This window comes from Scylla paramamosain, chromosome 27 (genome assembly GCF_035594125.1).
Source record: "Scylla paramamosain isolate STU-SP2022 chromosome 27, ASM3559412v1, whole genome shotgun sequence".
Taxonomy (NCBI): domain Eukaryota; kingdom Metazoa; phylum Arthropoda; class Malacostraca; order Decapoda; family Portunidae; genus Scylla; species Scylla paramamosain.
The window spans coordinates 2594306-2609873 of NC_087177.1; the positions used below are offsets into that span (position 1 = coordinate 2594306).

General features: G+C 44.0%; 1 protein-coding gene across 1 annotated transcript in view; it reads right to left on the bottom strand.

The window, feature by feature from the left end:
• Positions 1-15568, bottom strand: part of LOC135114041 (phosphatidate phosphatase LPIN3-like) — a 72879-nt gene that overhangs the window by 17040 nt on the left and 40271 nt on the right. The window contains 6 exon segments of the mRNA XM_064029694.1: positions 36-208; positions 1197-1384; positions 1673-2079; positions 2081-2253; positions 7111-7217; positions 11406-11536. Coding sequence (XP_063885764.1) covers positions 36-208; positions 1197-1384; positions 1673-2079; positions 2081-2253; positions 7111-7217; positions 11406-11536 — 1179 coding nt within the window.

Below are 15568 nucleotides of genomic sequence, written 5' to 3' on the forward strand. Positions count from 1 at the left end.
AATACTAGTGAAACTATTCAAAAACCTCAACTGACCTTGGGGGAGGACTGAGATCAGTGTCGCTGAATGGATGGAAGTCTGGCCCCATGGATCTGGACAGGGCACTGTTCCACTCCTGCACGGCTTCATCCCGAGACTTTTCATGTAACAGTGGCATTGATGCAGACTGTGCCATATTTTTGGTGAGAGGAGATGAACTTGGAACAGACTGAGAGAAAATCCAAAATATGGCTAATATTCAATGTTGCAAATATAACCAGAAAAGTGACTCCAAAAACCAATACTAGGAAAATATCTAAAGAAAATTAATGTTTCATGCATATACTACAGCCAAATCTATAACAAGTAGATAGTAATGCATTTGTTAAAATTTCAGAATAAAGACATTCTCTGATACATTCACATGGATAAAAGTAAGAAAAAATAGCACCTCAATATTGTAACTGACTGTATGTGTGTGTGTGTGTGTGTGTGTGTGTGTGTGTGTTTGGGTGGGATGAGGACTGGATAGGGGGGATGTAAGTACATGTCTGCAATGTTTTAATCCCAGTAGCAATAATGAAACACATACATAAATCAAGAACCCACATGCACTCATTTCATTCAATAGAAAAGATATATATTAAATCTTAGTTAAGAATACAGCAATCAAACCTCTTGGACAGCCTTACTTATTTTGAATATATAATGCTTCATGTTTTGAAACAATGAGAAAATGAGATTTTCATCAACAGGGTTTAGCCACAAGACAGTGTCTCAAGCTCAAGAGCCCTGGCAGGACACTCAATCTACTCAAGCATCTCATCAATCAAGCCATAACGATCAGCATGATCTGAGTGCAGTTTGCACCTTGACTTCAGCTTCTACAAATAAATTTTCTCATAAGCTGCTCAAATTAAAAACCAAACAGAATTGTGCTTGGTACCAAGCACAATTCTGTATGGTACCTATCAAGTCTGTTAGTCTTCTTTAACAGCCAATGCATTAACTATTTTTTTTACTAGTCCCAACAAACAAAAGCTTTTGTTACAAATAACATACATGTAGTCATCTGTTGCAAGCAGCTCCTCTCATACTTTTGACAAATATTCTGTTACTTGCTCATGTTACATGCAAACTAAAATAAGGTAAATAAATTAAAATTAGGATTTCTATTAACACAGAGGTTAACAGAGCCTGATGACATCCAATCTTACCTTCTCAGATGAATCAACATCATCCATAACAAAAATCCCCTCTTGATTGGCCACTGGTGGAACCACAGCAGACAAGTCTGCCACCTCACTGGTGGTAGAGGTGTCACTGGACTGACTCCCTGAGCTCTTGGGACGCTGCTTCTTGTTGTAGCACCGCTTCTTACGCTTACGTCGATTATTCTTACTGACTGTAACACAAGGTGCAAGTATTAAGATCAGTCATCAACAACATTAAATATAATTATTTTCTTGACTGCATGAAAACATAAATGAAAATATTAATCTTTAACCTCTCATGTCCTAACAGGGACATGCATGTGTATCAATACTGGAGAAAACTTCCATGATTATCAGTTAATTACATGATGTCACATTCCAAAACTAGTGTGATCCTCATAATATGAAACTTGTCAGGATTTTTTATGAACCCCTCAAACGTGTTTTTAAAACACATCTTGTATAGAAACAACACAAACCTCTAACAGTCTCTTCTCCATCAGTCTTGCTTCCATGCGCCTCTGCTAACAAACTGCTGCGTCTGGAACCAGTATCATTCCTTCCCAATTTCTGAGGACTCTTGAGTGAAGCAGACTCCTTCACTCCCTTCTTAGGAACTTCAGATAATTTGAAAGACTCATCAGTTTGGGCATAGCTGCTCCTAACATCCTTCTTCTCAACACTTTTCTTCACTTTCTTGATCACTCCAAGCTCTGAGTCTTCCTCTTTGGTCTTGTCATCTAGGATTACAGTCCTCTGGTGGGACTGGGTTTCCTCTTCCTCCACCCCATCACCAGGAGAGCTAATGCCACTATTAATGTTCTTTGGTACACTTGTAGAGGAGTCAGCAGAGTTATCAATGCCAGAATCATGCCGCTGGCACTCAAAGTCTTCTGCAGACCCTTGGTAGTTCTGTAGGATTGAGGGGGGGCAGAGGTGAAGTCCCCAGCAGGGGACTTACATTGTCACCTTCCTCAACCTCTTCCACAAAGAAGGCCTCCCCTGTCTCTCCAAGCTTCATGTGGATATCAACAGGCTCTCCATTAATCTCAATATCAACCTGAAAAAAGAATGCCACATCAATGAATTCTATAAATATGAATACAAGTATATAAGCTGGGACACACACACACACACACACACACACACACACACACACACACAACACCACTGCACTTTCATATAAAGAAACTTAGCAATAAAAAACTTTCCTAAATAAAATCCACACCTGATAAAATTGTATAAAATATACTTTCAAGACTGATAACTCAAATTTTCATGACGTTAACAAATCAATATTTCACAAACGCTTTAAACTAAAGAGAAATATCAGTCTACATCACATTTTTCTTTTTTTTTTTTTTTTCAATCACACTTGTTTGCTAACAAGCTGCAAATAAAACAGGTAACACGAGTACAGGGCCAGGAGTTGCCTCGCCACCAGTAACCAGTGCCCTCCACGATGGCCACTGCTGGCCCTCCCCACGCGAAGGCTTATGGCCTTATACCACTGGGAATTCCCAACGAGTGCTCATTACCACATGCTTTGCATTGTTGTTTGATTCTATTGGGGGAAAGTCAACATCCCAATATAACCAAACGGATGGCGAGATGGATGGAGATAGGAATGGTGTGTGTGTGTGTGTGTGTGTATATATATATATATATATATATATATATATATAGAGAGAGAGAGAGAGAGAGAGAGAGAGAGAGAGAGAGAGAGAGAGAGAGAGAGAGAGAGAGAGAGAGAGAGAGAGAGAGAGAGAGAGAGAGAGAGAGAGACGCTCATGGATCAAGCGGCAGTAGAGCACCAAGGTGTGGCATGAACACCGACATAGGTCGTCGCCCAGTGCTGAGCGAAAACCAGTTTTAAACTTGAAATTGAGACTTCCCATCTCCCTCCAGTGACTCACGCAGGCAGCACTCAAAACCGGCCACTGCTTGCCATGCTGGGCCCATTCTGTGTAGGTGTCACTATTATACACCCAGTTAAACTACCGAGCATCCACCTCCTTAATGTTAATGTCTTCGAGGACCAATGTCACCTTGATCAGTGCCAAGGACATGGATAATATTTGGTATCTGATAACTGTTACTGCTACGAATCATGACAGATTGCTTTTCTGCTGTGGCGACCTAACGCTTCGTTAATAAAAAGTAAAAGACAGATAAACTGCATGTACAATAAGCTGTCAAGCCTCAAGCATCCTCACACCCACGCAAATCCCCAAGGAGACCGTGACTACAAGTATTCTCAAACTCGATGTGAGGGGATTGTGTGTGATAGCTGTGGTAGCGGAGACGTGTGTGACCGCGGCGGTAACTGCGGTAGGGAGTCACGTGCCTGGCAGACAGTCTTGGGATGATATTGACTAACTGGCACGCATTCAGCCGCGCCACCCGCATATCACCCAGTGAAGGCCAAGCCGCAGGCAGCATTAATTCGTCACTCAGCGGACTACTAAGGATGTAAGAAGCACAGTTATCCTCCTTCCTGCAGCTTAAAGGTGGACGGTTGGCTGGCCGAGGCGTGGCGGCCTGGGCTTCACCTGGCAACAGCCAACACGCCCCCTGCACGTGCACCACCTTGCCGTCTCCCACTCCTTTCACACGCTGCTATTCACCCACTGGCGTCTGCTGGTCTCGCGACACAGCCAACCGCTCCCCTACGGAGAGAGCTTAGAGCTTATAGTGACCGATCTCTGGGCGCTCGCACCACGCTAAGGGGCAGCGAAGTCGCAACCCCTGGGCTTACATCCCTCTTGATGCTGGTGAACAGAAGCTACACAATAATAAGCTCGCCTATCTGCCTCAACGCTCCCAGAACCTTGGTTGTGTACAGCGTGCTAACCACAACGTTGAGTGTGTGTGTGTGTGTGTGTGTGTCAGCGCCCAAAAGATAAGGCAGTACAATTGCAGTCGTGGGTGGAACAGAGGTCAACGATCGATGAGAGGATGACAGGACATGAAAACTATAGCAAAGTGAAGTTTTTCATGAATTGAAACTGTAGCAAATATGGGATACACTAAATATTTAAATGTTTATATTGCAAAACGACACACACACACACACACACTATATTACCGTTTCAACAAACAGACCGGGTGGTACTATATCATTAAGAAAAGGAGCTTCAAGTTTCTGCACGCCTAGGGAACAGGGCAGGGTCTTTACTAAGCTAAAGCCGTAGACTCCGAGGCTTCATGATTTTTCTGGTGATATTACCTTCTTACGAGTACTGAAAACGCTTACAATACAAAGGCCTTACATAAAGACAAAATTAATTACATGTTAACGAAATGCAAGAAGTGCAGCAGTCACCTGCGATGTGGACGCACTTCACTGAACTTATTTGCTCTGACGAATTACATTATGCTGTTATCCAAGGATAAATTAGTGACAAGCAACAGCCTTCGCCATCCTCAGTTTTTAGACCTATGACAACAACGTCAGTCCTGAAAGGCCTCACATCTCTGACAACATCCTTTCCCAAGTAATAAGTAATGACACCCCGAATGTAAAAGTAAAAGGCAGCTCTACCGTCACGAACGTACCAAGCAGCAGTGCCCGACAACAGCAATCCATGGGACACCAAGACGAGTGACACGATAGTGATACACTGCAGCGATCAGCCTTCGAGGATGTATGGAGGACACACTTCACTCCTTTCCTTGACGACCGCTTAGATGGCTACCAGAGCCGTCAACTACATGGTGAGGGCAGATAAAACAACACAAACCAAGCGTGTTCAAATTCAGTGTTTACGAAGGACCCACGCGATGACTTTTACAATGACCACAGTTTTGCATCACGTGCTCGAATCTAACACAAGGTCTGATTCCCGATCTCAAAACAACAGGGCAAGGCAGACGCCATCCACTACCTTTTATGAAACGACACTCACGCTGCCACCAGCACATCCTATGAAACGCAACGCATTATGGACGTCCCTAGAAAAAGAAGAATCTGAATCCCTCCAACACACAACCCTGATCCTACAACTTGCTTTACTGATGAAAAAAAAAAAATCTTTGAAATAAAAGATCATGCAAATAATTAAACAAGAAATAAAATTTCAGTCTGTGACCACCGTCAGTAGTCTTGAAGACAGACTGTATTTAGACCAACTAAGCCAATGAATGCTTCCACCTGTGACTAATTTATTTTTTTTCATTCCTTCTTCAGTTTTCTCTTAGCGCATCATCATGTGGCCACAAAACTCATCCCGTACCATAAAGTCACGCTCCACTCACTGGTCACGTTTGTTTGTACATTCGACCTTGCAATGATAAATCCGAGTCAGGTTTACCGGTTTTTTTTTTTTTTCTTTAATTCGACAAAGTTGAGAGAGAAGGAAAGCGAGGCGGGGCTCGAAATGTTGACACGCAAGTAACATATCAACTAGTGATTTTTCGTTCTCGTCGTCTCGTGTGAGACGATGGAATGCCATCAGGCGGGGCAGCTGTGTGCGCCGGGAGTCCTATCAGTAGGTAAGGGCCTCCACTCCACTCCAGTCAGCTTCGCCAGACCTTGAATCAATCACCGTCTAGATTATCCACATCCCGCCTCAACACACACACACACACAGCAACTTCAAAACAACGGAGGAGTACCCAGAATGAACGACGACTGACACCAGTAAAGGGAACAACCCATCTGCATCCGCCTCACGTTTCCACGGCATCAAAATTAATCCCGAAATGTAATGAAGGAAACGTAACCCATTAACATCGTAATACTTCACGCGTTACTATGCGAAAAATAAGAAAGGATGAAGATAAAATTCATGTACGAGTAGATTTGCTACAAGACGAGCCGTGATATGAAAATTAACTGTACAGCAGATTTCCACATTAGTAATAAATTAACCGTGTTCTGCTTGGGGCCACTCTACTGCTGACACTTGCTGCTGCGATCCCTTCATCTTTGTGCAATAATGCTCCATTGGGTTGGCATCTAATACTCCACATTAAAAAAAAAAAAAAAGTCCAAGGATATATCCATCATTATTACTATCAAACGGGTAAATACAAGGCCACGAATTTGCATATTTTAAATAAATATATATTAGCATCAATATGGTGGAAAACTGGAATCCAAGGTAAGAAATGAAAGAAGACCAGAATGCACAACAAATAAACATGTTAATTCTCATATAATAGTCCTCGTGCCTTGTGACTACGTATAAGGGCATACATATATAAACAACAGTGGTATGCTTTCTTCCTTCAACTTACAAATGATTAGACGATTAATACAGAAAGAGTCACACATCACAGGCACAACAATTTTAACACCTCTGAGTTGCACTAGGGCCGATAAGCTACTTGGATAGAAGGAGCTATTACGATATTATCTTGAGCCCTTAAAGAAAAGTACCAGGATCAGATAACGAGACTAAACCAGACGACCATGTAAAGTACCAGTAAAACAAAGAACAATAAAATAATTCGTCTGTGTGTGTTACGACCCTCACCGCTATTTCCATCCCCAAAAAGTGGTATTTGACAATGGCAATCTACTTTAATGAAGCACTGAATTATACAGCCACTTGTCGGCCTAGTCAACTAGTGGATTCCTGCAGTGCCCTTTGCGTTCTGAGGTTCTGCTGCGAATGGCTCAAGGGCGGCGAGTTCATACATGCGCCTTACTACACACACAAAGACACCCATAAATTCTTGAACACTCCGCTACTCCGCCTTGTCATTTTTTTTTCCCCCATATTCTACAACATAATTCTTGAGACGAAGGTCCCTACCGGAGTTAAATTGAACACGATCAGTTTTTTTTTCCTTTAATAACTCTCAGGAAAGGGAAAACCCCATACTTTCTATTTTCAGTCCTTTTTTAAACTATTCATTAACTATTACTCAAGAAATAAATAAGCTGGTGAATGCACAAATGAGTACTTACCACCTTCTCCCGACTCCTGAGGACGCCCATCTTGCCGAAGCGGACGTGGAAGGGTGAGCTGACCAGCGTGCCATCTTCCTGCTGCACCACAACCACGTCGATGGCACCTGTGGCGGGGAGACAAAGACGAAGGTTACATAAAGGGCCTGTGTGTGTGTGTGTGTGTGTGTGTGTGTGTGTGTGTGTGTGTGTGTGTGTGTGTGTGTGTGTGTGTAGTTGCTCTAAAAATTAAGTATCCCTAGTTTTAAATTCTTAATTATAATATAGTATTCCATTGACGCCAACAAGTTTCCATATTTGTGCTCTTGAATGAATGGTCTTTACTTACCTACCTACACACACAAACGCACACACACATACACACACAAACACGAAACCAGACACTGAAAAGCTTGTTTTTACCTCACTTAAGCCTGCCAGGATTACGTTAATAATGGTCGTATCAAGAACAATCCCCACATTCAAATCGTGAGATAAGATTGTGAAACGTCAAGCCAGGAGAACGCAGCCTACACGAAAGCTACATACGTACGTGTTACTAATTACACTGACTGAGGAATGTATTTTGTCGAATCACTTTAGAGAGGAAAAAAAAAAAAAAAAAAAAAAAAAAAAAAGTCTGTCCAGAGAGAGAGAGGGAGAGATATTCACCAGCCTTCCACCACACACAGAACAAAACGAACCCGCAGTATCAGAAATGTCTGGTACTCCGTCAAGCCCGCCTCGCCTGCCATGCCCTGTGATCAGTTTCGAGCACGGCGGGAACAAGTGGTTTGGCGGCACACACTCAGCCTGGTAGTTGCCCACAAAGCGGACCAGCTGAGCACGCAATGACCTCTTGAGCAATGATTAGTAACATGTATCTTCAATGCGTGCATATATTGTTGACTTTTTTTTTTTTCGTCGTTGGTGAGGCTTTTTATGTACTGAATTATCATTATTCTACGTGCATTACTGGAACTGTGAGCCAAATGTTAAGAAGACGACAGGTGTACAATGCTCACTTTCAAGATGAGGCCTTTAACTCAAATTTTCAGATAAACTGTTACCATTGCGTCGTTGATGACTGAGTGTTGCGATGCCAGACGCACGATACACATGATTCTAAAACAAATTTATGATGAGATATGCGAATTAAAACAAACACAGCAATTTAGAGTAATGTGCGGAGATTGGCATTATTTGCACTAGTACTTTATATGAGTCATTACTTCACTTCATTTTTACGGCACACTTTCCTGTTAGTCATCCCTCATTCGCTAAATATTTAAACCACCACCACCACCACCACCACCATCACCATCAGACCACCAGCCTCTACGTTGCATTTCGCTTTCACCATCACTACTTCACTCGCCTCCCCCCGTCACCGCTCACCATCATTAATACTCTTCGCCACCACCACCACCACCTACATCACCATTCACCTATCCACAACACCAGGAAAGATAGGAAGGTAAAAAAGTATAAAAAAATAAAGGATATGTTTATTTCAAGGGAATTTAAGAATGTTACCTAGAATCCGGTTCGGCTCGCGAGCTTCAATCATCGCATAAGTGTTCCGGATATATTCTCTCTCTCTCTCTCTCTCTCTCTCTCTCTCTCTCTCTCTCTCTCTGACATTTGTTCACTTCTAAATCTTGGGTAACGTGAACTGTCCAAGGTAAAAAAAAAAAAAAAATGTCACCGTAATGCTCCTTGGGTTACGAGTTACGAAAATATGAACTTGCAGGATGACGTGCAAAGCTGAGGAACATTTCACTTTATTTTTTTTCTTTTCCCCTTAAACGTATATTTCTGCAACAACAACAACAACATTAACTACTACTACTACTACTACTCGAATTCTGTAACCAGACATGCTCCTTTCACTTTCAGAAGTGTGCGAGAATTAATTTACTAGGAGAGAGAGAGAGAGAGAGAGAGAGAGAGAGAGAGAGAGAGAGAGAGAGAGAGAGAGAGAGAGAGAGAGAGAGAGAGAGAGAGAGAGAGAGAGTTAACGAGTTCTGAGCACGATAAAGAGCAGAGACAAGTATAGGAATAAGAGCAGAATACCTCGCCAGATATGCCTGCTCCACCACAATCATGTCACGAACAGCCGCCACAATCAGCCACCATAAGGACGAATGACGAATAACTCCCAGAATTTCCTTATGTCTTGGTTTTCATTCTCGTATTTGATGATTCACAGTTACATTGTTATTCGTTTTTCTTGATTACCTTAAAAACTTGAAAGATTCGATACACTTCAACACACCTGCATTGCTCATTAAATAATTAGATTAACCTTCTCGTTTGCAATACACAAGTTCAGTTATCTCTCATTGGATCTTTAATATAACATCACGCATTTATTTGAGCGACATTTATAAACTCGCACCTCAGTATAAATAGACAAGGCTAAATTTCTTAACTACTGGATCATGTTGTTACTGTTGCACTGATGTTTGAAGCAAGTCATTCTATTCTTGTCCTTCACGGCGCTGGATGCATCACAGGGAACGCGAACCACCACATCGATCCCTGGATTCTCTTCCACTGTGGCTCACTGGCACGAGGTCATTCCACCACATCTTGCCACCTCCACACCCACCATCCACTTCTCCCACATTACCTCCACGCCTTCCCCACAAACCCTCCACTCCCGAGCCTCGTTCCACCTACACAATATTTTCTTCATAATCCAGCAAACTTCACTTACTTAATCCACTAAACCTCCATTTGCTCCTTTTATATAAACTTTTCACCCTTTCCTCTCCGCCAATCATCCATCTAATCCTATCCATTAAACTCCACTCCAATCGTTATCGACTAACCCTCCACTCTTCACTCCCCACCATCCTTGGAATTCTTGCAATCCATACTCTACACTATACCTCCCCCGTCACCATCCATCCATCCCCTACTCCCCTCCAGGCCACATCCCACGACTGCTCCACAAAGCCACGCCCTAAAGCCTGCCGTTCAATGATAATTACTTCAGTGAATAGATTAATAACGCCACAACATGATCTCAATAGTAAACTCATTGGTAAAAGGCATGACGCTGTCTTGTGCAGGTGACAAAGAAAAAGCAGCTATGGAAGGGAAGTGTGGGAGGGAAAGAGCGAGTCACGAGGGAAAAAGGGGAATGGGAGAGGGAAAGATTAGGGAGGGGGAGGGAAGGGAGACAAGGGCAAGTCTAGACAGCGAGTCGATGGTTGTGGCGCTGGGTGAGTCAGCCGCCCCTCGTCTGGCCACGCAGCCCCAGAGACATGGAGGTTGAGAGTGCGTCCGCCTCGTGCTCACTAAACTGTGTGTGTGTGTGTGTGTGTGTGTAAGACAATTATAAACACTTCCTCCGCCTTCTATTCACCTCCACCTTCCAGTAAAACTACAACCGGATGATGTTTCCTATGTCACTCATGAGCTTCGTGTCATTGCAACTATTAATGTTACCATCTAAAATTGTTTCAGGCTAGACTACATGGGAAGCCTAGAGAGAGAGAGAGAGAGAGAGAGAGAGAGAGAGAGAGAGAGAGAGAGAGAGAGAGAGAGAGAGAGAGTTATATACTGTACTGACCGCTGTCAAATTCTTTCTCCCCACATCAACTATAGACGGGTGCTGCCTGCCCACCTCCTCACCCTCCCCACGTAACACATATTTCATCAGTGACCCAAAACCCCTCCCAGGACTTCCGCCCCTTTCCTTCCCCTCCCCTCGTGGGAACTCCCCCTCATGCTGCAACACGCATGGCGCCGCCCTGACACACGGCAAGGTCCAATTTCACTCCTACACTGCAGCACGCCATGTTGTCCTTCGTGGTACACCGCTCCCTGCAGGACAGTTCCCAAGAAAGAGGAAAATATTGTACCAGATTCTAAAAACTTTCATGATCACGGGAATGGCGAAGTTTCTGCAATAATGCACATAGTCGCTATCGAATTGTACTCCGTTCACACAAGATGAAGTCATGAAAACTATAGGAAACTTTCGCAAGGCAGAAGACACCAGCCTTTCCGGTGCTTCTGACGAATTAGTTCATTCCCAAGCAGGGGGTGCATAGCCTCTACATAACTGTGAACAAAAAACACCTTCAGTGTGTGTGTGTGTGTTCTACATGCCTACTGAAATAAGACTTCCTCTTTACAAATAAAGTGAATTATGCAACAATCTAAACCAGCATGAAGTAGCATTACCTACTTCCAACTCTAGACCCGCTGCCGACACCCGCCCACACATACGCAATGATTAACCGACGTGGTGTGGTTTGAATTCAAGTCCCTAACTGGAGGTCAGAACATGACGTGCTTACCCGTTAGTGTCGCGGCGTTGATCTCGTTGTAGAAATCCTTGAAGTTGGATATGAACTTGCCAATGTAGTTCATCCTCTCCTCTCCTCGGCAGCTGGGCGGGGAACTTGTGTCCCCAACAGGCGTGCGCGTCCTGTTAGGAGACAAATTTTAATCACGATTCACCACCACGAGCCACAGACAATGGATGACCTCCTTGACGCTCTGCTGGTGGTCTAGGAATGTCACTGTTTACCGTCGACATAGCGCTTGACACACATTAATAACCATGAGGTATGAAATGAGTATCTATTAGCCCATACACAAAAAAACTCCCCCTTCACAACGTCACAGGAAGAACGCTATTGTCTGAACCACTGATATAAACTAACTTCCTTCCTTGCTTGCACAACGCCGGTAACGATAAGACTCAGCTGGAGTGACGTCACTGATAGCACAACACTGCTAATCAACGATCGTGTCCACCCCGGCACCAGAGCATGGAAGGATAGAAAGAAAAAAAATTCTGAAACATTATCACACGTATGGAGGCACTAGCAGGACATTCGGACCACCATCTGGCAGTAGTACACCTGTTCACTTTTCCACACCTGCTGCCCGTGAACCTTGGAAGCCGACGTGTATGTCTGGCTGACGCGCTACCGTGACTCACGTCCATGTGGAGGAGTGGGTGTAGGTACGCACATACGGCTAGCCTTATAATAACAGTAATAATAATAATAATAATAATAATAATAATAATAATAATAATAATAATAATAATAATAATAATAATAATAACGATAACGTACTGGAAGTTGTGCCAGACTGTTTTCATTAAAGAAACAGCTAACCTATTACCACCAAGTTCCTGTTGGTCACTTTCATCCAACAAGTTTGGAAATTAGTTGGGCACAATGACTTTGTTGTATTGTTTTTGCAAGGTCTGGTAAGCAAGTGTGCAAAGTTGGTTATTATACAGATCTGCGATTAAATTATGTGCGTTTTAATTCTTAAAACATGTTCAAGCAACGCTTATCTAAAGATAGGCATGTTTTTACAAGAATAAGCGAGGTAACCACAATGACGTTCCATGGCACAAGTCGCCAAACTCCTTTTCAAGAATGATTTGCCACTCACTGCCTGACCTGACACTCATCTCGGACTTTCCAGCCTCGCAATGGATTTAACCTCATACCCAACATGATAAAATTATCTCTCTCTGATAAGTCAATCAATCTCACATTACTGCTACATCCGAGAGTGCTATCGATGCGGTTAGAATAAAGACTTGAAAAAGCCTCGCCACACCTGAGCAGTGCTGTCCGGACAAAGGTCAGAGGCCCTTTAGGAGTTCGCCCACACGAGCGCGAGCGCACATACACACAATGACTGGCTGAACAATTCGAACTAAAAAAAAAAAATCCTTTCCTTTGCAGCACGCAAGCAATGGTGGGATTTTATCAGGTCTGACGCCTCCTACACGTTTGACCAAGACTTGACTACAGTTGACTTATAGAGAATGGATCAACAATCTCTCTCTCTCTCTCTCTCTCTCTCTCTCTCTCTCTCTCTCTCTCTCTCTCTCTCTCTCTGCATTAAAAAAAAAAAAAAAGAATTCCTGCTTGAGAAAAAACACACTTGGTAACTATTTAGCACACCTGGCAGCCCGTCTGACCACTTTTTCTTATGTTTGTGTGCCAGCCTGGATCGACCAGTGCCTGCTTGAGACACAAAGCGCATGATGGCCAGGGCAAAAGCCACGGCGGATCTCGGCTGGGAATGGAGTGACTGGCTGGATTAATCACTGAAGGACGAGTCATCGATTCTGGGCAAAGAATTCCTCAGAGTAAAACCTTCAGAGCCACAGAACCAAGGGGCCTGGAGCCTCGCCTGACCTTTGTCGCCCGTCAATAAATTGCCAGCACTGAGCACCTCATGGACGTTCCCCTTTAAGCACCGCCGCCCACCTTCCACCGGCGCCTCCGCGGTGATGTAATAACCATTATGCTACGAGTGGGAACAAGCTGCAAACACATTTCAAACCTAGTAAGCATCGCATCCGCTACTCCAATGACGCAATGACGAGCTGCCACGCGAGGCTGTCAACCACACGACACTGGGCACTGATCACTAAGTCTTGTATCCTGCGGTGGTGTTCCTCCTCCGTGCTTGAGCCGTGCTTGGGGCCGTCCTCTCCCGTGTCACCTGTGCTCCAGAGTGAATCACTAGGGCCACACCTTCTGCCGCCACCAGACGGTGCACGATGAGAAATCAATACCCGGCAAGTTCCACAGTTCTCGACCAGTCCACGCCGGGGAGCATTTCAGCCGTCAGCTGTGCGGCTCCCGTCTTGCAGAGTGCCACACAACACTTTCACGTTTTATCTCTCTCTCTCTCTCTTTCTTTCGATGTGCCTGGGCCGCCACCTCCTCACTGGGCCTCGGCTCAGCTGGCCCTCACTCCACTGTCAGCACAAAAGACTAAGCTTTCTACACCCAGCAAACATAACCCACGTATTAATCGATTTAATTTCTTCACACGAGAAACACAAAGCTTCACTTCAATCATGACCCAAAATATCCAAACTTATTCACTCACAATATGAAGTGTAGTACTTTCCGCGAGGAGATGCAAAACGTGAATGCTCCCTCCCTCGCTGTTGGTGACGCACTGCGCTAGATGGGCCTGCTCGCTGAGTGGCCCACGGATGGTAGCTGTAGTTACCAGTTTCCGTAATAATGTTCTCCTCTTATATCGTCATCATATATAAAAGAAAAGAAGATTATCCATTCTAATTCTTGTTTATTTATATTTTTGTTTATTACAAGTATGCTCTGTGCTGACAGTGTCGTTCAATACGCTTGATTTTATAATACCTTGTACCTGCTGAGTGGCCCACTTCCACATGATGTTGTCGGTTATTATATTAGCAGTCTGTTAGTGACGAAAGCATGGAAGCCATGTGTGATTTATATCCCATCTGGCAACGTACCAGCCTCATTCACTCTCAAGTGAAAGTACAAAGCAGATATTGGTTTGTGATGCGAGAATGCATAATATGCGGATGGATGTTTACTGGCCGAGACCCGTCTGCCACACAGCAGCATAGCCTCATAACCCCACATAGTCATGCATTCAAGCGGCCCTGCACAACGAAACAACAGCTGATCACAACACCTGCCTCCCCCTTCCCTATGGTTGCCGAGCGTCCCGGATCTAGCAGCGGCAGTGTTGCAGAGAGCGGCAAGGCAGAACAATGATGGGTATAGGGAAAGGTAGGCGAGGCAGAGGGATGAAGGGGATGGAGAGTATTGGGTCCGCGGAAATAGTATTGCCATTTCCCCCGCCAGTGTCCTTTGCCTTATAAAAACCGGAAAAGCAGTAGCGGATGAGAGATTTTCCAAGCGATTCCGCATCATGTCCTATATGGAGGGGTACCCAAGCTGAGAGGATGAACTGTTGGATTTGCTCTCTCTCTCTCTCTCTCTCTCTCTCTCTCTCTCTCTCTCTCTCTCTCTCTCTCTCTCTCTCTCTCTCTCTCTCGTGGCTTAGTCATGATATGCCCTCAGGAAAAACACGACACTTTTACTGATTGGCATGAGAGCGTAACTCGAGAACGGAATAAAATGAGTTTTCATGTTTGCCTTCATACACGACCAAGCCTTTCGCTCAGAAGAAAAAAAAAAAATGCAGTCACTACGTAGATAAAAAAAAAAAAAAAAAAACGAGTATCTCATAATACCAAGACGCTTCCATCGCTTTCATGCAAACGAAGCAGTAAGAAAACGAAAGACACAGGGAAGACAAACGCTCACGAGGAAGGTAAGCAGAGATTATACAGCATCGCCAAAAATAAACGCAAACTGAATATTTAAACCATATAGCTGTGTAGACAATCTCAGCCCTGGGAGATACTGTAAAGAGATAAGAAGAGACAGGAGGTGGAAAGATGCCCGGTGCGTTACATCTAATGTTATAAGAAATCTAAATGTGTTTTCCTGCAGTTTCCTCGAAATCAGAGAGAGAGAGAGAGAGAGAGAGAGAGAGAGAGAGAGAGAGAGAGAGAGATCTGCCATTCACTTTTTACTTTTCTTGTGTACAGTCCCGTATTTTCTGTCCTTCCGCACCGAAACCCGCTGCTGTGTGAGAATGAGGTCGTCTGCGGGCCACACCTGGTTCTTGC